General features: G+C 39.6%; 1 protein-coding gene across 2 annotated transcripts in view; it reads right to left on the reverse strand.

Annotated features, from left to right (window-relative positions):
• LYPD6 (LY6/PLAUR domain containing 6) overlaps positions 1–22,296 on the reverse strand; it is a 92,239-nt gene that overhangs the window by 30,046 nt on the left and 39,897 nt on the right. Inside the window, exons 1-2 of one of the 2 annotated variants that reach the window (XM_042446063.1) lie at positions 9,751–9,814; positions 1,739–1,928 (exon numbers count right to left, since the gene is read on the reverse strand). In XM_042446063.1, coding sequence (XP_042301997.1) covers positions 1,739–1,856 — 118 coding nt within the window. In that variant the 5' untranslated portion in view covers positions 1,857–1,928; positions 9,751–9,814. Of the gene's footprint in view, positions 1–1,738; positions 1,929–9,750; positions 9,815–22,296 lie in introns of those variants that run through there. The other variant, XM_042446062.1, reaches the window with a different exon arrangement.

Here is a 22,296-nt window from a genome sequence, read left to right on the forward strand (position 1 = left end):
AAACCATAGATGAATTTCACATTTGGACTTGTGTCACATCTCATTATGTCTCATTATGTATATGCAGATATTCCAAAATAAAATGTAAAAATCCAAACTCCAAAGTACATCTTGTCCTAAGCATTTCAGCTAAGGGAGACTCAACTTGTATAGGGATATATCGTCTATATATGGACACAGACACTATATGAAAGAGAATATAAAACCCAGATTGATAGTGTAGCTGCCACAATTGATAGTGTAGCTGTCAGCTCTTCCAAAGAATTTGGATTAAGCTAAGTGTACATTAGAGAACATGGCTAGCACAGGTGCAGAATTAACCACTCCTGTGGTGAGGAAGGAAATAATCTCCCACTGTTAGGACTCCATGATGCTATACCTCCTATCTATATAAAAGAGAGAAGCAGAGAGAAAAGGGAGAGAGATTGGGAAAACTCCTGAGGTGCTTGGCACTGTAAAAAAAAATTACTGGTATTGAAAGAAAGTTTCAAAGCACAGCAGTCACAGCTGTGAGGGACTCTAGTTTTGGCTCATGATCAGAGAAGTTACTAAGCCTGATAGACTGTGGATTGAGGCACAAGGCCACAATCCTTTAAGAGAACTATTCTAAAGCAAATCAGTAGAAACTGCCCAGTGTCCCAAGGTTGCCTGTAACTATATCTAATCAGTGACTTCTCTCAGTCAACAATAACATGCCTTGTATCCAATTGTAAAGAAAAATTGGAAGACGTGTGTGTGTGTATTAAAGATTAGCATTGCAAACAAAGGAGGAGAGTGAGACTGAAACGAGAGCCAAGAGAGGTTGCTTTTAGTTCGGAGTAGCTGTTTTAAAACCACCACAAAGACCAAAACTTGCCTTTAATTTGCATGTGTGGTGTTACATGGAGAAATTAAAGACAAACTGTTGAAAGAGGAAGAAGGGAGTCTAAAATTCAGAGAAGAATAAATGAGATGAGTAACTTACAGCAATGAGCAAGCATCCACCCCAAAGCCAGGTAGGTGACACTGTTATTACAGGAGGCAGTTACAGCACCTTTGCCTGCCGGTTTGCCTTTTCTGTTCCTCTCATATAACATTATTATTTTGAATGATTTCAAAACAACTGGTTTGTCAATCACAGCTAAGGTAAGGGCCAAACTGCATATCATATTTTATATGTAGAATGTAGCACAACTGCTGCCTTCTGCTTACAGAAATGTGAATGCAGGGGATCTAATCTGGGTGGGATTTTGTCCCTACTCTAGTCCCAATATGGACTGAGTTCCTGGCATCTGTAATTTCTGTAAAAAACAAAAGAACTTCCATTAAAAAGTGGAGCCTTTTTTTTCCTTTGCAAATTCCAAGTGATAAACCTAGATTTGGGCTTCAATAGATGCCAAAGGGTTGGAAAGCAATAGCATTCACAACAAAATTATTTTATACCAGTGATCCTAACTAGTCACTGACCGGTCTGGCCTCTATAAAAACGAATTACTGTCTTTGGACTTGTGTACCTAACCAACACTAGAGTTTTCAGGATCCCCACTTGGGCAAGCACCAGCTTTCAGTGACCTAGGAAATCTCCCTACTCCACAGTATTTTCCCACTTTAGAAAGGTGTTTATCTTCAGCAGAGGCTAGGGTACTCAACCCATCCACCATTTCTGCTTTTTGAACATTAGCTTGTCTCCCCATTTCACAGGCTTTGCATAGAGATGGGTGCCTCATTACATTATCAGATGCTATTCCAGGAGACTTACTTGAAGGGTGAAGGTAGACAATATCTTTCACTGTGAAGTCTCGGGCTTCAATTCTCTTCAGGCAGTCTGCTACCAAGCTAAGGAGCAAGACCCAGGCCAGTGTGGGCCAAGATTCCATTGCAGTGGGGGAGCCTCAAACATGCGGATTCTTTGGGAGTGTGTTCTTCTTGCATCCGGATGATATATGCACCTAAAAACACATAAAGACAAACAAACAAACAGATGAACAGACCTTAAAGCTAGAATCCAAATCTATATACAGTCAAGCTGTGCAAGAAGAGTGAAAAGAAAAACTGACTCCAATTTTCAACAGAAGTGTGGCTTGTCCACTCTGAATTTTGCTCTCCACTCCGCTTGTAGCCACTCTGAGTTGAAATGAAGTCCTCCCAATTCTGGACCCTCTCCCTTCAGAGGATGGCACTTGGAACACAACGTGGCACTTGGATACAATTTTGAACACTGTAAAAGATCTGAAAATGCAGAGTTGATTCACTAACCCTATGGCACTGGATCCATGACTTCCAAACAAGAAGCATCTGAAACAATTTGTGGCTGGAGTCCTGTAGACTTGTTAGTGAAATATGCAGGTGGCAAGTCTAACTTCTGAATATGCCTCTTGTGCTTCTGTTGCAGAGGTCTGAATTCTCTACTTTCATCATGCAATGACCAAGCTTCATGGGGGGGGGGGGATCATTTTTCATGGTGCCTCCCTACTGCTTCACACATGACCATGTAGTGGCCAGGGGAGAATGGGGGAATGGCTGAGAAGTGACTAGCTATGTGCCTATAACCACATGAGCAATGATGAAGTCATCCTCTGGGACCTCCCAAGAGTTCTCCAGAGGATCAGGAAGATTATGCCATACAAGACATTTTCCCTATGGGCGCCAACACACAAGGTGGCCTATGTTACAGTATAGACATACATTAGCCAAAACCCATGTAGATCTGATTACAGGAAATCTTAAATTTAAAGTACTCATGAGTGGAAGATAAATATATGATTTAACTAGACTTCAATCAAATGGGTGTCTTTTTAATTCTATGGACATTAGAATCACAGAGTTTCTGACCAGGATAATCTCTCTATTCAGTCCATTGTGGTTATAAAACAACACATCATAATGTTCAGAATGAAAATCCCAGTCAAGCGTCTAGAATGAAAACTAAATCTGCAACTCGGGGGAAAAAGGCAAGTTTAGAACACCTGGTAAAATTCCACACTTCCTTTTATTTATTACAAAGAGCCCTGAAGTCCACTGAGAACTATCACCTTCAACATGTTGGTATTTTTTTATTTTTAAAAATCAAGAAATTATTATTGTCAAGTTATCAATGAAAATGATCATTTGAAGGGAGCCAGAATGGCATAGTGGCTTGAGAGTTGGACTGCGACTCATGAGACCAAGGTTTGATTCCCAGCTCAGCCATGGAAAACAACTAGATGACTTTGTGCAGGTCATGTACTCTCAGCCTCAGGGGAGTGCAATGGCAAACCTCTTCTGAACAAATCTTGCCAAGAAACCTCCACGATAGGGCCACCTTAGGGTTGCCATAAGTCAGAAATGACTTGAAAGCACACAATAGCATTAGCCTTCATCTTTTGAAAAAAAGTTTCAGCACACTAAGATGCCTAGGAAGTTATAATGACCAGAAATCATACTTTCTGAGGTCAAGGGCCCTTTCACACTACCCAGTTACATTGCTACCAATCCACTTTACCTGACAGTTTAGGAAGTGGTACTTAAAATTCTCAGCCAAGGTGCTTTTCTGGTGCCTCTGGTCAAACTCCAAGCCCCAGGATCCCACAAAATGCAGCCAGAGCAGTTAAAATGGAATTGTAGTGCTGAAATTTTCTAGTATAAAAGGGCCCCAAACATGAATCCACTGAACACAGATATGTCTCTCAACACTAGCAAGTCCTATTAAGAGTTAAATGCCATTATTCCACAGATGATTTATCAGAAGTTTCAATTAAGCAATTCAATTATCCCCAATTTACAACTAATTGAAAGAACTCTAAGAGAACTCCTGGAGAGGGTGTGAAAGCACTGGCTTGCTTCCTTTGGGTAGTCTTGCAGTGTAACTCAAGCTTCCTCTCTCCTCCCCATGGAAAAAAAGCAATTACTTCAGAGTAGTTAATTACTGGTAAGTAAGTGGGACTAGACAGCTTTGAAGAGGTGCCATGCAAGTAATGGCCCCTCACTGTCTCCACTTGCCAGAGAAGCTTTTCAATACCTCAAGCCTGTCCAAAAACAGGTAGGCTCATTTTCTGGTAGAACCTCTGGAGAAAGCAATTTTAATTGACTTTGCAATAGCTTTACACCTTAATTTGCACTCTTAACAGTAGCTTTAAAAGAATAAACCACCCTAATCAAACAAAGTTGTAAAAATGATGTACACTACACAGTGAGTAACAATGCAAGATAGGGTTAAGATTCACAAAACTAAAAGCTATATTAAAATAACCAAAAAGGTTATTCAATTTTATTTATTTATTTTACTTTATCTATATGCCACCTTTCTCCCAGGATGGGACCAAAGGAGGCTTCCATTAACAAATTTAAAACATTTCCAAAAAGTTTAAAACCACTTTATAAACCACACTAAAATCCTGTATAACTGATTAAAAACCATACAAAAGTTAAAAACAGATAAAACATACATTCATATATATACCCAAACTATTTAATTATACAGGAAATATGCAATCAGATGTACAGTGTGATCAGGTCCAGTTATTAAGCTTTATATATTTGTTCAATTTTATATTGATATGGGCCCTTGCTAAGAACCTTATTTTTTATCATATGCTCTTTAGAAGGAACAATGACATCAGAAACAGGGAAAGGTATCTTCCACACATTATTCATACATTGGCCTACCCTTTTCAAGGTTTCACAGCTTACTTATTCTAGTTTATCCTTCACTGCAAAATGAAAACAGATTTACCATTTAGACCAGATGGGATGCCAACATGAAGTGCCAGCCATAACACATAGGCAGTCAAAAGCAATGATTGATCTCAATCATGCGTGGGCATGGTTTTATTTTGGGGAGGCTGAAGGCTATTTTCCTAGTTGGCCAAATCCTTGAGGACTCTACACATAAATGGTACATGACTTAAGAGAAGAACCTAGTCCAACCCCTAGTCTTTTTACAAGAGCCTAGTCCAACCTCTGCTTTTCTTGTCTTCCATCTAGCTGGAAGTTTTTTTCCAGCATTGGCACTGGGAAGATGGTGAAAGAGGGCAGAGAAAGACAGACTTTCAGTGCTGGGCTGCAGCAGTGTGTCTCCAGTAAACAATGCAATAAAACATGACCTGGAAAAGAATGGGATTTTCTACTCTAGGCAATTTTACTGTAGCTGTGTGTGCTTGTGTACAACAGGCAAGGGAAACAGTTTCTTTAAAATTCTTTCAGGTTAACACTGTCAATGAAAAACTAAACGTTTCTGCCAAAAGAAAATAAAGAAATGGTTCCAAGTACCCCACAGCACAGTATAATAATGTAAAATATGGTTCTACACTTGGGAAAACCCATTTCCAAACAGAGAATACATATTTTAGAAGAAGGTAACTTGCTTGGTATAGTGGTTTGGGTGTTGGACTATGACTGGAGACCAGGGTTCAATTCCCAGCTTGGCCATGAAACCCACTGGGTGACTTTGGGCAAGTCACATGCTCTCAGCCTCAGGGGAAGGCAATGGCAAACTACATCTGAACAAATCTTGCCCAGAAAAAAAAATAGGGTCACCATAATTCTGAAACAACTTGAAGGCACACAACAACAAGCTCATCCAAGCTGTTGTGTTAAAAATAATTCTCAAAATACAGTGCATATTACTACCAAAGATACAGGGTGCAGCAGAAACAAGTGTCACTGCAGATGTCATGGCAGAGCTTAATTCTACTCCAATTAGTCCAAGTTCAAGGAGCAAAACATGATCTAATGAAAAGCATTAGTCCATTTGGAGTCATCTCTAAGACAATGGACTGGTGTATTTGCATTGCATCTCTTTTTAGAGCTCCAAGTAAACAGGAAAGATGGATAAAACCAGCTGCATGGGCACCAGGTTCCTCCTTACAGCTGTGCCATAGAAATCTCTGTGAGTGCATAAAGCCAAGAACTAGAGATAAAAGGCAGATCAAACGCACAAACTGCAAACTCTCCTGGGAGAGAAGAGGGAGCAGTGAATACACTAAAACTGCCCCAGGCCAGAGCTATTCTAACATACTGTATGCACATTACCACCAGCTCCCAAAGACTAAGCAGACAAGTCATCTGGGTCTTAGTCACAGCTGCTATCATGTTGAAAGCACATTTACATACTTAACTACAGAAGGCTTTCTATTTGCAATTCATATTTGAGAGATGATCCCTTCTATGAAGTAAACAAAGCAAGAAGGGGAGGATAAAAATAAGATAAAGAGTTATGAGCAATCCCTGTTCTTTAATCCCTATTGAGGACTGCCAGTGCAGTGCTTCCTGAATCACAGCGCACACTTTTCTTCTACTCCACCAGGACAACAAAAAACAGCCCACGCAAAACAAAGCTAAGCACACAGGCAGCCCCTGAATAAATATTCCTTCAAGCCCTGTTTGTACTGAAAGGATTGGGGTGAGGTGGGGAAAAACAGAGGGAACTAAGCATGATGTGAACAGTCTGTAACCTAAATGTTGTGGTAGTGGTTGCTATATCCCTTCAAGCTGAGTCCATTTTATGGCAACTCTATCATAGGGTTTTCATAGGCAGAGGTTCAAAAGAGGTTTGCCACTGCCTTCCTGGTGGGCCAGGAGAAAAGGTATGCCCATTGTCATCAACTGGATTTCCATGGCAGAGTGGAGATTTAAAACCTGGTCTTCTGAAGTCCTAATCCAGCATTAAAACCACAGGATCATGCTGATGGTGTCCTTCAGAAGATAATTCAGAATCCCATTGAGTGCTTATATTTTTCTGCTGGTTAAAGAACCCCCATCCAGCATAAATTTCTCCTTATAGTCCCTGCCCTATTTTCAGCAACCCTTACCTCTTCGCTAGTCACACCAATATTAACCTCATTATGCCCTCCCTCCCAAACCTCCTCCTTCTCTGATTTTGGTCAACTTCCAATTATTCATTCCTACCTGTTCTTTTTAACTGTTAACTCATCTGCTCAGACTTAAAAGCATCCTTTTACTTTTCCCAATTAACTTATCAGCTCTGTCCTAACATTTGGCTTCTTGACCCAATTTCTTTTTCCTTTTTGGTATCTATTACTCCTTTGATGCTCCCTCTTTTACTGCATATTTATATCCTTTGTTCTTGTTGCTGTGTGCCTTCAGTTTGTTTTTGACTTATGGCAACCCTAAGGCAAACCTATCACAGGGTTTTCTCGGCAAGATTTGTTTGGAGGGGATTTGCTATTGCCTTCCTCTGAGGCTGAGAGAATGGGACTTATCCAAAGTCACTCAGTGGGTTTTCCATGGCTGAATGCAGATATGAACCCTGGCCTCCCAGAATCCGTACTCAAACCACACTATCCTGGCTCTCCATATCCTAGCTCTTCCTATTTGTGTGTTCTTCTATGTTACACTTTTTTTTCTAAAATAGCTTGACTTCTAATCCTTTCTATTTACCTGTTGCTTTCACTTCTTTTAACTTTTTGTTTAAAAAGTCTTATGTTCAGGGTTATTATGCACATGTTTCTCATGTCCACAGATGTTTGTCAGTCAAAACTAAAGTAGACCCACTGAATCAATAGCAACTCGGTAACTCAGTACTTAAAGTAAGTTTCACTATTCAATGGTTGGGGCGAAGTCAGATTTAAGCCTATCTTACTTGCTATTCTAATAAGTCCCTTCTTGTTGTATTTCAACCTGTTGGGGTTTTTTTTACACTTTCTCTAATTCATGTTTTCAGTATGAGGCAAAACAGAAATTAGTTTCTTCTTTCTCTTTCTATGTCATAATTTCAGTTGTTAAATATAAGTAGATTCATATATTCCTCTACTACCAAGCCTTCTCTTATGTTGTGTGACTTCAGGTCAGTTTAAAGCAACCCTAAGGTGAACCTGTCATGGGGTTTTTCTTGGCAAGATTTGTTCAGAGGAGGTTTGTCATTGTCTTCCCCTGAAGCTGAGAGCATGTGACTTGCTGAGGATCGCCCAGTGGGTTTAATGGTCAAGCTGGGAATCGAACCCTGGTCTCCAGAGTCATAATCCAACACTCAAACCACTACGCCACACTGGCTGTCACACCTACTCTTACACTCCGGCTTTTCCCATCAGTCTTAAACACTGCCTCTTTTTACATATTTTCTCCTCACTATTCAGCTCATACTATGCCATTCATCCTGCTGACTTCATTAGTTTCCATTTTCTTCTAATTTTCCCTTTTTCCCTACAAAAATCTTTGTAATCTGTCTTCTCAGTAGTCACATTTTCCTTCTATTTTTATTCAAAAACAATTTTAGTGTGTGCTCTAGGTATTAAACTTTTCCAGGGTAGTTTAAAATGTAAAAAACAACACAACAAAATAAAAGGGTTCAATACATTCTGTTTTAATTATTATTATAAGTTACTTTGACTGTCAGAGATAGGGGAATGATGGGATAATACATAATGTGATAGACAGTAACAAAACAGACATCCCACCCCACTCCCAAGTTGTTAAAACCAAGAAACGATCCTGCAGCAATACTGGACAAACTACAAGTCGGGAGAAGACCGAAGAAAATAAATAAGCTTTAGAGGCTTTCTAAGGACCTGCAATAGTGGAATATGGTAGAGAAAGGGAGCCAAGAAGGATCTTTATGACGCATCTTATTGTAGGCATGCAGGTCAAGGTATCCTTCATGTAACATGGCACCAAACCATTGAAAGCCCAGCTCTTGTCATTGGGCTACAAAATATCCTAGCATTCAGTGCAGCTGATGTAATATAACTGTCCCAAGAAATCAGAGACATAGTCATATTAGTCTGGAATATTATTATGAAAAGGGATCTTGTAACACGTTTGACATTAACTTTATACAGGAAGTAGACCAAGTCTACAAAAGCTTATGCTACAATGTCTATCGCTCAGCTAGTTTAAAAGATGCTGCAAGATCCCTATGCATACTGTTGTCCCCATGAACTGTCAGGCTAAATATGACTAGACCATGAAGTGACTGCATTCATCATCATCATATAACATATCCTTAACAACCATTAAGGAAGCCCTATGTAAGGCACAATAAAATAGTCTCCCTAATGTGCCTTTGTCTTTCTTTAGCTTGTAAACCTCTGGGATAAGCCCATCTTGTTTTTATTTTTGGACAGTGTCTAACTAGTTTTAGGCACTTGTATTATATTGTTATTTTAAATATATTAATAGAAAGTATTAAATCATGCTATTAGCATATTTATATAAACAACATGTACTGATAGAAATGCTTTCTGAAGCAAAGCTCAGGCAAGGTTGTTGGAAAGTTTATAATGTTTGTAAGAGAAGACATCCATCACTAACTACAAGAGGTCAACCCGTGGTAGAAGGACACAGATGCCCTGTCTTCTTCTGAAATGTTTAAAGTGGCCTTTAACAAAAAGAATACTCACACTCAATTACCTTTTGCCATCTATAAACAGCATTATGAAGGATGACTGCAATATGCAGTCACACACCTGGATAGCAGGAAGGAGAAGGCGGTCATAAAGTTAAGACAAAATATTTTATGCTGTTATACTCAAACAGAATAAACTGTATCATTCCAATTATACTGTACTGTGCTCTAAGCAGAAGAATACCAATGCAATGTCCTTCTCCAGGATTTGGTTTTTCTCTTATAGAAGAGAATATAGTTTGCAGCAAATCCAAGTGGTTCTACAAATGAGCTGTTCTGGGGAAGATTGCCCAAATACCTTGAAGCTTTAAAAACAAAACAACCCTCCTGCACTTTATTTCTATATTTAGCTTATACAATCTTCCCATGTATCCTCTTCCCTGATACTCTGGCACCAAAAGCTGGCTAACTTGAAATTCTCTCAACCTTACCCTGCTCCCGGCAAGCAGCAACGCATCTTCCCCAATGTCCGACAGGACTGCTCCTCCCTGGCCTTTTGCTCTGAAACAGAGCTCCTGAAGTCACCCGGCAAATTCACCAAGCAGCAACACAATTGTTAATTTGTCAGATCTGATTAAGATGGCGACATGTTGTCTTCGCTATCACCAGCCCAAGGAGACAATAGGAGGCTGGGGATAATAAACTGGAGGAGAGACTTGCCGTGCCCATGTGCTCCAGCAGCAACAGCAGTAATGAAACTTTTAATCCTTTTGAACGTTGGGCTGGATTTACGGAGTGCCTCATGGCATTCTGTCTGCCCCATCTCCTGGACTGGCACTTGATTTGTTATACTCTAATGGACCTTTGCAAATACAGGAGGCCACTACCCAAGCCAAACAGACAACAATTTGCTGAGATGAGAACGTTCCACTTTAAGTGCCTGGCAGGCCTCATTCTTTGCAGTATATCTAACTTAAATTAGCAAGAATTCAAAACTAGTGTGCCCCCATCCCAAATGTGCATCTGTTGCATTAGATGGAACTGTGTTTAAACTTTGCTGGAGCACGTAGACAAGTCTATGCTCCAGTTTATTTTTCTGTTGTCATCAGAATAGGCTGAGTGTAAAACTTCTCCCACCGATATCTACCTTAATCTACCTTTTAAAAAAACTAACTCTGAACTTTAGGCTTTAAAATAATTAGTGCAGCCAATCCAGTAATTAATCATACATCTAAGATGTGCATTTTTAATCTGTCCTGTCTCCTGTGAAAGAATGCTAATTGCTGGCAGTGTTGCTGTAGATGGTGCAGCCTGAATTTGACAAGGCTTTTGTTTGGGAAAGGCATGATTTCTGTGTGATATTTTACTCGACTGAAACAGCTCATTAGCTTCTTCTGTTTTCAAGTGTATAAAAATGTTGAAATCATTATCCAAATCTAAAGAATCAAGCTGTCAAAAAACATTAAACCCATCAAACCTCTGTAGATCTAGTACATGCACTCTTGTATAATTATTCCTAGATGCCTTATTCTCTACATATCTTAAGACTATTTAATAAACATTTTGTGGTGATATTATCAAAGTAGCTGAGCCCAAAAGACAAAAAGTTCCACTGAGAAGTGGGAACATCTTATTTTATGTGTACCACTCAGAAATATGCATTTGGAACTACACAGTGGGTGGGATGGGGGGGGGGCCTAAGGAAATCTGAGTTAGAAAACAGCTGTGGGTAATAAAGTGCAGAATGCACTCTCTTCTTATCTTCTAACAAGAAAAAAAAGAAAAAGAAAAAACTATTGTGACTCAGTGATATGCTTCTGTATGCAACAGGTTCCAGAGACTCCCAGATATTTGGTAAAAAGAAGTCAAAGGGCTACCAATGTTTGGAATCTAAACTTATATGCCACCTAACTAGCTATATTTGCACACAATGCTAAACCGTGGTTTAGCAGTACAAGAATTACATTCCTGCCCTTTCTCCACTCTGTGTATTCTTCTGGCACAGAGGCAAAGCTCCAAATTTTTTTTAAAATTAGACAAAATTTAATATAGTGGTTTGAGCATGTTGGGCTATGCCCTGTGAAGAGAGACCTAGGGAGCTGGACTGGACATGTTTAGCCTGGAGAAGAGAAGGTTAAGAGGTGGTACGATAGCCTTGTTTAAATATTTGAAAGAATGTCATATTGAGGATGGAGCAAGCTTGTTTTCTGCTTCTCCAGAGAATAGGACCTGAAACAATGGATGCAAGCTACAGGAAAAGAGATTCCACCTCAACATTTGGGGGAACTTCCTGACAGAAGGGCTGTTCGATAGTGGAACACACTCCCTCAGAGAGTGGTGGAGTCTCTTTCTTTGGAGGTCTTTAAACAGAGGCTGGATGACCATCTGTCGGGGATGCTTTGATTGTGAGTTCCTGAATGGCAGGGAGTTGGACTGGATGGCCCTTGGGGTCTCTTCCAACTCAGAGCCTGTACAGACATACCATTCTATGACTCAGGAGATCTGAGTCCAAATTGCCACTCAGCCATGGAAACCCACTGGATGATCCTGGACAAGTCACACTGTCTCAGGAAAAAGCAAATCCTCTGTGAACATACCTTGCCAAGAAAACCCAGTGACAAACCTTGACCCTGGATCTTGTTTGCTAAAACAAACCAGTTTTAAAACATGTGGTACTAAATTTCACTGTTTTAATAGAAAAATTATCTTGTTGGTCAATGGCCATGCTGGCTGGGAAATTTTGAGCTGTTCTTCAAAAATGTAACTTTTTCTGTCTCTGAGTTCTTCTTAGCTAAAACCAACCACTGTACTCTCCAAACATCATGGCAAATTGCAGTCACCTTCTTGAAGTTCATGAGGCTAAGGACAAAAGGCAGGAGTAGTCTATCTCTTGCCAATTTGAATATTTATTGCCAAGCATATGAAACTCAGCTCAATCATCGTGTCATGCACTGAATGCTAACAATAAAGGATTTCTGAAAAGATTGTTAGTGTTAAAACAGACCTTAATAGGCTCAAATCCTTTTCACTCCTGCCAGGATTTAGGCAATTGCTAGCACGATTTGGGAATATACACTACCTCATGTTCAATGGTTTTGGGTGTATCTTCCACAAATTGCTGGAATGCAAATGTAATAAAGAGAATTTCCTTTGCAGTAGCTGCTCAGGATAAATGCTGGCTACAGGCATTCTGCCTGCCACCTCATTTCTCATGAGCTCACCTTCCACAATTGCATAATTGCTGTAACTAGAGAAAATAGAGGGATACAAAAACTTCATAACAATCATCACATGTTTGATTTCACAGAAGTGAGACTCTTCCTGTTACTGTTGTATTTGGAAGGGTCTCTTTATGTTTCCAGAGAAGGACAGGCACAGACAAAGAAGAGATACAGGCAGGAATAAATGGAGTGAAATTTGAAAAGAAGAAAGGGCAAGGCCGTGCTACACCTGCATGAACAGAACCAAAATCAGAGATTCGACTTGAGAAATGTCTCTCTGCCAAGTAACAGTGCAGAAAAGATACCTCACCACTGAATGTTCTCTAAAGCCGATCCAAGACAGAGACCACTTTAAAACTACTGAAAAGGAATCCACTCTTATATGCAAATCTTGTTTCTTCTATCTTTAGGGCAGCCAGATAAAAGAGTTTCTTCATCGTAACAGTGACTTTTGTTGTTGTTGTGGGCCTTCAAGTTGTTTCTGATTTATGGTGACTCAAAGGCAGTGGGTCTCAACCTTCATAATGCCACAACCCTTTAATACAGTTCCTCATGTTGTGGTGACCCCCAACCATACAATTATTTTCATTGCTACATACAAATACGTGTTTTCTGATGGTCTTAGGCGACCCCTGTGAAAGGGTTGTTTGACCCCCAAAGGGGTCCCAACCCACAGGTTGGGAACCACTGCTCTAAGGCAAACCTACCATTGGGTTTTCTTAACAAGCTTTGTTCAGAAGAGGTTTGCCTTTGCAATCCTCTGAAGCTGAGAGAATATGACTTGCCCAAAGTCACCTGATGGGTTTACATGGCCGAGCCAGGATTTGAACCCAGACTCCTAATCTAACGCTCAAGCCACTATGTCGCGCTGGCTCTCATAACAGTGGCACAGCAAACAAAATTTTGATAGGAGCAGTTGGTCTTGCAGGACAGAGGTAAAAGTTGTATCTCCTGAAATCTCCTTTCCTATCTATTTATTAAAAATGCTGCCTATTTCTGTCTGCTTTTGATCACCCTCTTTGCATTCCTTAAAAAGAAAAAGAACAAGGAGCCATTGCTACAATTTGAGTTGGGGTATAACCCACTTGTGAGGTGAAAGGCACCCGTTGTAAGCCAATGTGTTAACTGATAGAATATTCCAGTAGTGCTACTAAATCCCAAATAAACTTTGGTCATGTGTGTATTTTTATTCATTCGGACAGTCTCCTATTGGTCTGTAATTCCCTCACTAAGACAACCATTCTCTTGCTCCAGTGCTGGTTATTTTGACATTCTTTTTCCAGAACAGCCAACATTTGTTCAATGTTTCAAGCATTTCCCCTCCATCCACAAATCTCTCTCCTTCCGACATAGCCATTCACTTTTTACTTTCCACTTCTGCTTCTCTTCCAAGCCTTGGGAAAGGTCAACTATATTCTAGCCCGTTTTGACGTCTCTGGGCAGGCTTCATTATATCACATTGTCATGAGCAAGACCCGGAGTAGACATGGTGAAGGGGTTCACCATCCCACCTCAATTACAGCAACCAAATATGGTCAAACAGTCAAACACAATTAGTGTACTAATTACTCTCCGAAAAGTGGACCGTCGAATCTTGCTGCTAATTACAAGTTGCAAGTGGAGTTCACAGAGCTAGAGAGCACAGCCAATTTCTAGGCAGCACACAAATATGCTGTTTCACACACACAATTTCTTTTCCAATCTCGCCAAACATTTGTTCATATCCTGCTTTCCCCACCAATAATAACCTGAAGGTACTTCTGTACATTTAGCACATTCATCATAAGATACAAAGTCAATCGCAATAATTGAAACCAATAGAAGCAAGAAATACGTCAGATTACATTTTGAGGTTTCTGTTGTTTGAAATCCCGTGGAAATAAAAACCTTTTCACAAGACACCTAAACATCAGAGCCAAGATTTCTAGAAAAAGAATTCCAAAGATGGAGCACAATCATAGCAAAAGTTTTCCCTTTAGTGTCATTTGATTACGCTATTTGTTTGTATAATTAATCACTTATGTTTATTAAATAAACTTCTGCTTGCCCACCAAGGTTTTCCAATTTAGAGTATGCAGGGATGCCTATACTAGTCTTCAAGGATAAATCAAAATGCTGGTCCCAACTGAAGGAGACACATTCAACCAAGAGAATTTAGATAAGTTTTGACTTATATTTCAGAAGTTGATTGAATGGGTTTATTTGGGCTGAGCCTAACAAAGACTGGGTTTAGGCCTGAGTTCAAACCATATTTTTGTAAGCCAAATATATGAAGGAAAGCAAAATCTAATTCTACTAATTACAATTTACATGAAATAAACAAAACACAAATCTCTCTAATTCCCCCTCCCTGCAGCGAGGCCCAGAGCACCAATCAAAAGTTGGTCTATAAATGAATCTATTTACCTTTGTGTTGCTCTGTCCATCTATCTACATTCCACTCTATTTATGCCTTTTGTCAGAGAAGGTGGGATGGGAGTGAAGACACACACCTGGGTTTATTTAACAAATACAGGTTGAATTTCTCTTATCCAAAGTGCTTGGGACCAGAGGAATTGTTCTGGATTTTGGAATACTTGTATTTGCTTATATGTGCATAATGAGCTGTCTTGCCAAGTCTAAGCACAAAATTCATTTACGTTTCAATATACACCTTATATACATAGTCCAAAGGTAAGTTTATACATAATATATTTTTAAATAATTTTGTGCATGATACAAAATTAGTGTACACTGACCCAACAGAAAGCAAAGGTGTCACTTTCTGAGGCCTTGTCTGCACTGGCCAGGATACTCCGTGGATAGCCCAGGGTATCCTGGCCCCACAGCAGCCCACAATTACCTGGCCCTTTGTTCCTGTGCAGCAGTGGTTGCCTACAAGGACATCATGCTGAGCCACTCAGCATATCTGCTATTGCCACAGGTTGTTTGTTTCTCAGACCAAAACGATGCACCCAGAGATGAGCACAAGGCTGTCCACCTCATTCTGATCTCAGAACAAACACCTCACAGTAGCCATAGACACCTTTGCAGACACCTGTTGCAGTACAGAGGGCTCAGATCTTCTGAGTTCCAGAGCAACAGGTATATTTTTACACCATTTTAAGAATGGCATAGCCTGGCTCTGGTGCAGAACATGCCAGACATTATATGGACTGCCCTTACCAAAACTAGAACAGGGAAGAAACAAGCCTTTTGGCACATGCAGACAAAGCCCCTAGCCAGCTATGAAAATAGGTCATGCAATTCCACTGGGTTTTAGGTTTTGTTAATTAAACAGAAATTTTATGTAGCAGAAGCACAAATATAATATAAAGGAAGTTTAGTAATAGTGGGATAAGTATGGCGGTAGGACATCAATATTGTTTGCACTGTTTGTTTTTGTTTTGTTGTTTAGTTGGGTTTGTAGTTTTGTTGTTATGTATGTTGCTTTAGATATATGTTTTAAAAGTCTATGTCATTGTGATTATGTTTAATAAAAAAAGAAAAAAAATGTTTGGTTTTTGGGGTGTTTTGGATTTTGGAATTCCAGATAAGGGAGACTCAACCTGCACATATGAAATTGAGACGCGCCAAACACCACACACCATGACACATCGAAACTGCTCTTGGGCACAATAATCGTTTTCTTCATTTATGTCAGGGTGAAAAACCTATCACCCTCCAGAAATTTTGGACTACAGCACCTACAGGGCTATATCCAATCTAAACAAAACTTGACCCACTAAATCAGTGGAACATGCCTAAGTGTTAACTTAGTAAGCTGCCATTATTCAATATGTCTACTTTAATGGGAATCTGCAACTGGATTTAGATTACAATCCCCCAAATGGCCATGCTACCTGAGGTTCCAGAGAGTTCAAGCTGAAAACATATGAACAGTCAAAAACTTCCTATCCCTAATTTAGATGTACAGTGGACCCTTGTTATACGCTGGGGTTTAGTACAAAGAACCCCCATGGATAACAAAATCCGTGGATGCTCAAGTCCTATTAAATATAATGACATAGCAAAATGGTGTCCCTTATAAAAAAAAATGGAAAATCAAGATTTGGTATTTGAAATTGATACTTTTTTGAATATTTTCAAACCATGGATGCTTGAATCATTGTATAAAAAAATCTGTGTATAAGACGGCCCACTGTATACTGTGATGGTAGGGTGAACAGGCTGACAATCTGAGGGCAGAGATGCACACACTCAGTAACCTGTCTGTGCACTTAGTGGAAAGGCTGAGTGAGATCCTATCTCAGTTCTCTACCCTCCTAACTCATGGATGCCTTGCATGTTGCTGTTCCTGAGTAATGCAAAGAACAGGGGTGGATATTTGAACTGGGACTGTGCAAATGAGATGACAGCCAGCAGCAGCACAGTGGGACAGTGAATCTGCCCTGGATTTAAGTTTGCATTTTGAAGGAGTTAGGTATGCAAAGTACTGAATCATATCTCCAGAATATGGTCAGCACCTTGGATAGGTCCTTTGGAATTCAAACTAAAACCTGGAGTGGATGCACCACCCAACTAACATAAGAACCATCGGCTTCCACTGATGGGAACAAATGCCTCAGCTAAGCAAGAGACTGAGCAGATGCAGCTTTGAAAAAACATGTCCCTCTCTTGAGTATCATCCATGCATCAAAAGTTTACTATGTTAGAAATAATCTTCCAGCAAAAAGATTACTGGCAACTGTATCCAAACCGCAGAAACTACCTAAACTCAGCCTTGCACATTATTGACTGTAAATTTTAAATGATACTGCTGAAGGCTGCCATTACTCTTTTGCCCATTGAAGGCTCTGATCCTAGAAATTCAGCAGACAAAAGTTTATTCCTAGCAGGGGAGATATTGAATTTCTCCATGCTAGCAACTAATTATGGAGAAAGGATTCCCAGCACTGTCCTAAATTTTATTATTTCCCACTAATTAAGCCACTTTCTCTCAAAGTTCATTAAAAACACAATTGTAAATTGCTCTCTCCAGCTCATAGTTTTGACCTGTACAACTGACCTCAGATACTGGGCAAACACTAGTGCAGCTGACACAAATGTATGGCTTTTCCTTTCACTGAAAAGCATTTACAAGACCAGTATTTACAAGATCAATATTGTGTCCACGTATTGCTCTCCCCCTCCCTTTCTATCTTCTGAGCACAGCCTTCTGTGTTCCTAACACATTAATAATTTGGGAGCTTCATTTCCAGAAAGCAAGGATCAAATGAATATTTTATAATTGTTAACACAGCCCTGGAGCAAACTGGGCGGGGGGGGGGGACCCACTGATTCAGAAAGCTTTAAAAACATCCTCACACAACTTGCAAGCAACCAAGACGTACAAATGAACTGATCTTTATAGAGCTGTTTCTGGAAGTATGGGAGAATGAGTTTAAGCTGACATTCCTTCAAGCTAGATCAAGGCACTGAAATATTAAACATGATAGCACCAATTTCAGCATAAGAATAACTTGAGTGAATGTTAGTTAGTGACACAAAGTCTGGTCCCTTTACTTCACCACTGAGCTGGTAAGCAATTTAATCTATACTGGAAATTTTGTCTATACAGAAAATATAGACAATGACCTGGACTACCATAGCTACTCAAGAAGCATGGAGCAAAATTTAAAACATCTGAAAAACTTTAAAACTTTTTAAAAAACTCAATCAGTATACCGTCTTTGTTAAATATTAAGAGATATTTTGAAATATGCTGAAATTGAAATCTGTGCAAACAGATACTTAAGTTCAGAAACCATGAAAACTGAAGCTTCTTCCACTTAAGCATTTTGCCCAGAACCATAAGCAGAGAAAGGAACAGCAACAGGAAAGGAGGAAGTAAATACTCCTCCCAACTACCACTTCTAACACAAAAGCCCAGCTAGGTTAGACCAAAGGACTCTGTGTCCCAGCATTCTCTTTGCACAGTGATTCTTCACCTGCCTAAGGGAAGCCAACAAGAAGGGCAGGAGGGTAACACCACTCTCCTGCTCATGCTCTCCAGCAACTGATGTACTGTCTCTGGTACATAATGGAATATATAGCCTTCATGACAGGTAGCTTTTGACATCTCTATCATTCATAATTTTGTACAGTCTTTTTAAAGTGTTGTTACCAATACAACCTGTAGCAACCAAATCCACAGTTCAGCTACGCTGTAATGTAAAGCAGTACTTCCTTTTATCTGTTCCAAATCTTTTCTCCACCCGTACCTCAAACTGCACTACCTTTCTGCCCCCTGCAATAACGTACAGCTGTTTAACAGAGATCTGGACCTGAGAACCTGTGATTAGGGAATCACTGCAGAGAACCCCTGTAATCCCCTGTATGTTTTCCAAGTACTTGGCCACCAAAAAGTATAGGTTGAAAATCTCTTATCCAGAAATCAAAAATCAAAAATACTCCAAAATCAAAAATTGTTCACATGGGTGGGTGAGAAAGTGACACCTTTACTTTCTGATGATTCAATGTACATAAATTTTGTTTCATGCATAAAATTATTTTAAAATATTGTGTATAAAATTACCTTCAGGCTATATAAATAAGGTGTATATAAAACATGAACGAATGACCCAGACTTGGGTCCCATCTCCAAGATATCTCATTTATGTATATGCAAATATTCCAAAATCCAAAAACGATTAAATATCAAAAATACTTCTGGTCCCATGCATTTTGGATAAGGGAGACTCAGTCTATAGTATTAGTGTTCACACTCCATGCTCTTTTCTAATGGATTGGAAATACCCCTTGTGCCTAAGTTAGAACAGAAAATGATCTCATTTGTATGATTGCTGAAAATTAGGCTTATCATGGATATGTGCCTAACAGATAGATAAGATCAAATTCATCCCTGCTACTACGATGCTGGTCTTTCACTGTAATAAAGAATTTCATTTCATCCCTGCTACTACTGTTCCTATACTAGACAGTTGCACTATACTTGGTATAGGCTCCATTGACCTTCAGGTTCAAACCAAACATAGCACAACAATCCATCTTGGACTGATTAAGATACAAAAGCTTGTTGCAACATTTGGTTCTGTACACAAGTAGAGAGAGCCCGGGACAGCCCCCCCAAAAAAAAAACCGCTCCCCTCTCCCATGGCTGCATGCACACTGCAGAAATAATTCAGTTCAACACTACTTTAACAGCGGTGTCTCAATGCTATGGAATTCTGGTAAGTGTAGTTTGTTGCAGCAGCAGAGCTTTGCTGCACCAGAGCATGGCTGTTACTCAATGGCTTGTGGACCACCACTTTGAGTGGCACTATTGCATTGCATGCCAGCATCATAATCAGTTGAAAGGGATTGAAATGGAAGTGCTTAATCAGCCACACTGGAAATTTCAGATAATGGAGAATATGGCTGTCTGGATACTGTTGGGGCCAAGAGGTCAACTTCTGTGACACCTACACTATACTAGGTGTCCATGTATTTGTGAGCTCAACCTAAATCACTGTCTTTTACATTCTTCCCCCATAGCAGCGAAAGAGCCTCTTGCCACCGAGAGGAAGTAGCCTGAGAAGTACATGGGAGGGGGCCTAGAATTTGTTGCTACCTGGTCCATTAGGACCCAGAGTTGCTGACCTTTAGGCAAAGTGGCATGATGTTCTCCTTGTGTAGGACACATCCTACATTTCAACCTTCTGTCCAAGATGAATTGCAAAATGCCCTCCATTTTGAGCATGACTAAGAAGCCCATTGAGTAATTCCATGTTTTTTTATTTCCAATTTAAGAAACACATCTACTTGGCAGCCAGTCCTTGCTGCAAATAGGAGGATGGGATGAAGCCTTCTAAAGTTCCTGATGCGCACCACCACACAATGTGCATTGATGCACAATGCACATCAGACACTTTGCCAGCTCTGCTACATAGTGATATAACAATACTCCTCTACTAGATAATGACATTACGAAACTGCCCAATTCTAATTCCCACATACATAAGGCCACATATGAAATGTAACTTCCACACAGGATTCCATTCTATGTCAACATAACTAAGTAGTAACATCTCATACCCTAACCCTTCCCCAGTTCATCTTAAATGCTAGCTGCCAAATCAGGTGAAGAGATCTGTTTAGCTTTTCAGTGGGGCACAAGGAACATGATTCCGCATCTAATTTTTTCAGCCTCACTCACTGGTGAGAGGAAGGTTGAAATGTCTTCCCTCTTGCACCCTGATCACCTTCTCACTCAAGATGGGGTGGCATTTACATAGTTTGCAAATCTACAGAGCTATATAAATAAAGCATAATAATAATAATAATAATAATAATAATAATAATAATGGTTTTATAATAAGACTACATAATCTTACTGAATATAGATCAGTTACAAATAACAGCTGTAATCATCATCACTGTTATTGTTATTATTGTTATTGTTTGTTGTTGTTGCTGCTGCTGCTGTTCTATAAATCATCCTTTGTTCAGGTATGCCAGTTTACCTCTTGGCGTGGCAGATGGCAGGAATGACTTACTGCTTCTGCTCTTTCCAATGACCACCTGGGTCTATTCTCTACATTCCATAAACAGTACAATGAAAGGTAATGCATCTAAAAACTTACATTTGGGCTTATTTCTTTACCAGCCATGCTTAAATAAAGTTTGTAGAAGCTGAAAGTAAGCTTTGTGAGAGTAGAGCTGTTTGAAGGACCCACCACAGCTCCCTGGCAAAAAAGAAAAGATTTCGGTCCCTCATTAAATTTAAGATTAAGACTTTGAATGGTAGGGTTTAAATTTAGGGAATACAAATAAAGCTGCAAAACATTTACTAGTGATCATAACTGCACTCGTCAAGGTTAATTTTTTAAAACCCATGTATTGTACAGTTGCTGTATGCTGCCATTTCTGGTTGCTGAACTTTATTAAACTATAGAATGCCTTACATATTTTCCCACCAATTATTTTTCCAATGCAACCAATCATTACAACAGCCCAGAGGAAAGTGATGAAATTCTAATTATAAGTGAGCTTGGGCAACCTTATTGTCACAGATAAGGAAAGAAAGCTCTGAGGCTCTCTCTGCCAGCAAAGCCCACAGGTCTGAGTACCAAACCTGTTACCAAAAAGCTTTCTTTCTCCTTTTCTTCCCTTTAGATACTGGTTGCAATCTGGCACGCTTAATATACTTTGCTTGCAAGTACACTGCAAGAAATGAAACTTTTAAGTATCTCGAAATGGATGTTCCAGGGGTAAATCGAAAGACTAAATTGGCTTCAATTACAGTGTGCAGGAGGAAAAAGCATTTAGTTCAACACAGTGTAGAATTTATTTCAACACACAAATCTGGAAACAATGAGAAAGATTTACGGAACAATGTGACCTTCTTATAAACAAATGTTAATATGCTACAAATCAACATTTATAGTAGGTACTATAGGTCCCCAAGTCATTACTGTTAAATTGGAAACATTATTGTTTTACCAGTAAAAATATATATTCCCTCCTCCGCACACAAGTTTACTTGTGCCAATGTTCTTGCCACTACAAAAAGCTATTTAAAGGCTCTCCCTCCCACCTTTAGTATTGTCTGAACAATTAAATGGCTATATAAGCATGCCTCATACTTAATTAGGTTTTTGCCCTGGTTGCTACAATTGTGGAAAATAACACTGGAAGGAGCACAACACACCATAACAGAAGAAGCTGTTGCATATATTATATATCAAAGCAATAATGCTAGGAAAGGTGGAGGGAAGCAGAAAGAGAGGAAGGCCACATGCTAGATGGATGGACTCTGTTAAGAAGGTCAGGGGTATGAATTTGCAGGACCTGAGCAGAGCAGTGAAGTGTGTGTGTGTGTGTGTGTGTGTGTGT

The sequence above is a fragment of the Sceloporus undulatus genome, chromosome 1 (assembly GCF_019175285.1).
Source record: "Sceloporus undulatus isolate JIND9_A2432 ecotype Alabama chromosome 1, SceUnd_v1.1, whole genome shotgun sequence".
NCBI classification, from domain to species: domain Eukaryota; kingdom Metazoa; phylum Chordata; class Lepidosauria; order Squamata; family Phrynosomatidae; genus Sceloporus; species Sceloporus undulatus.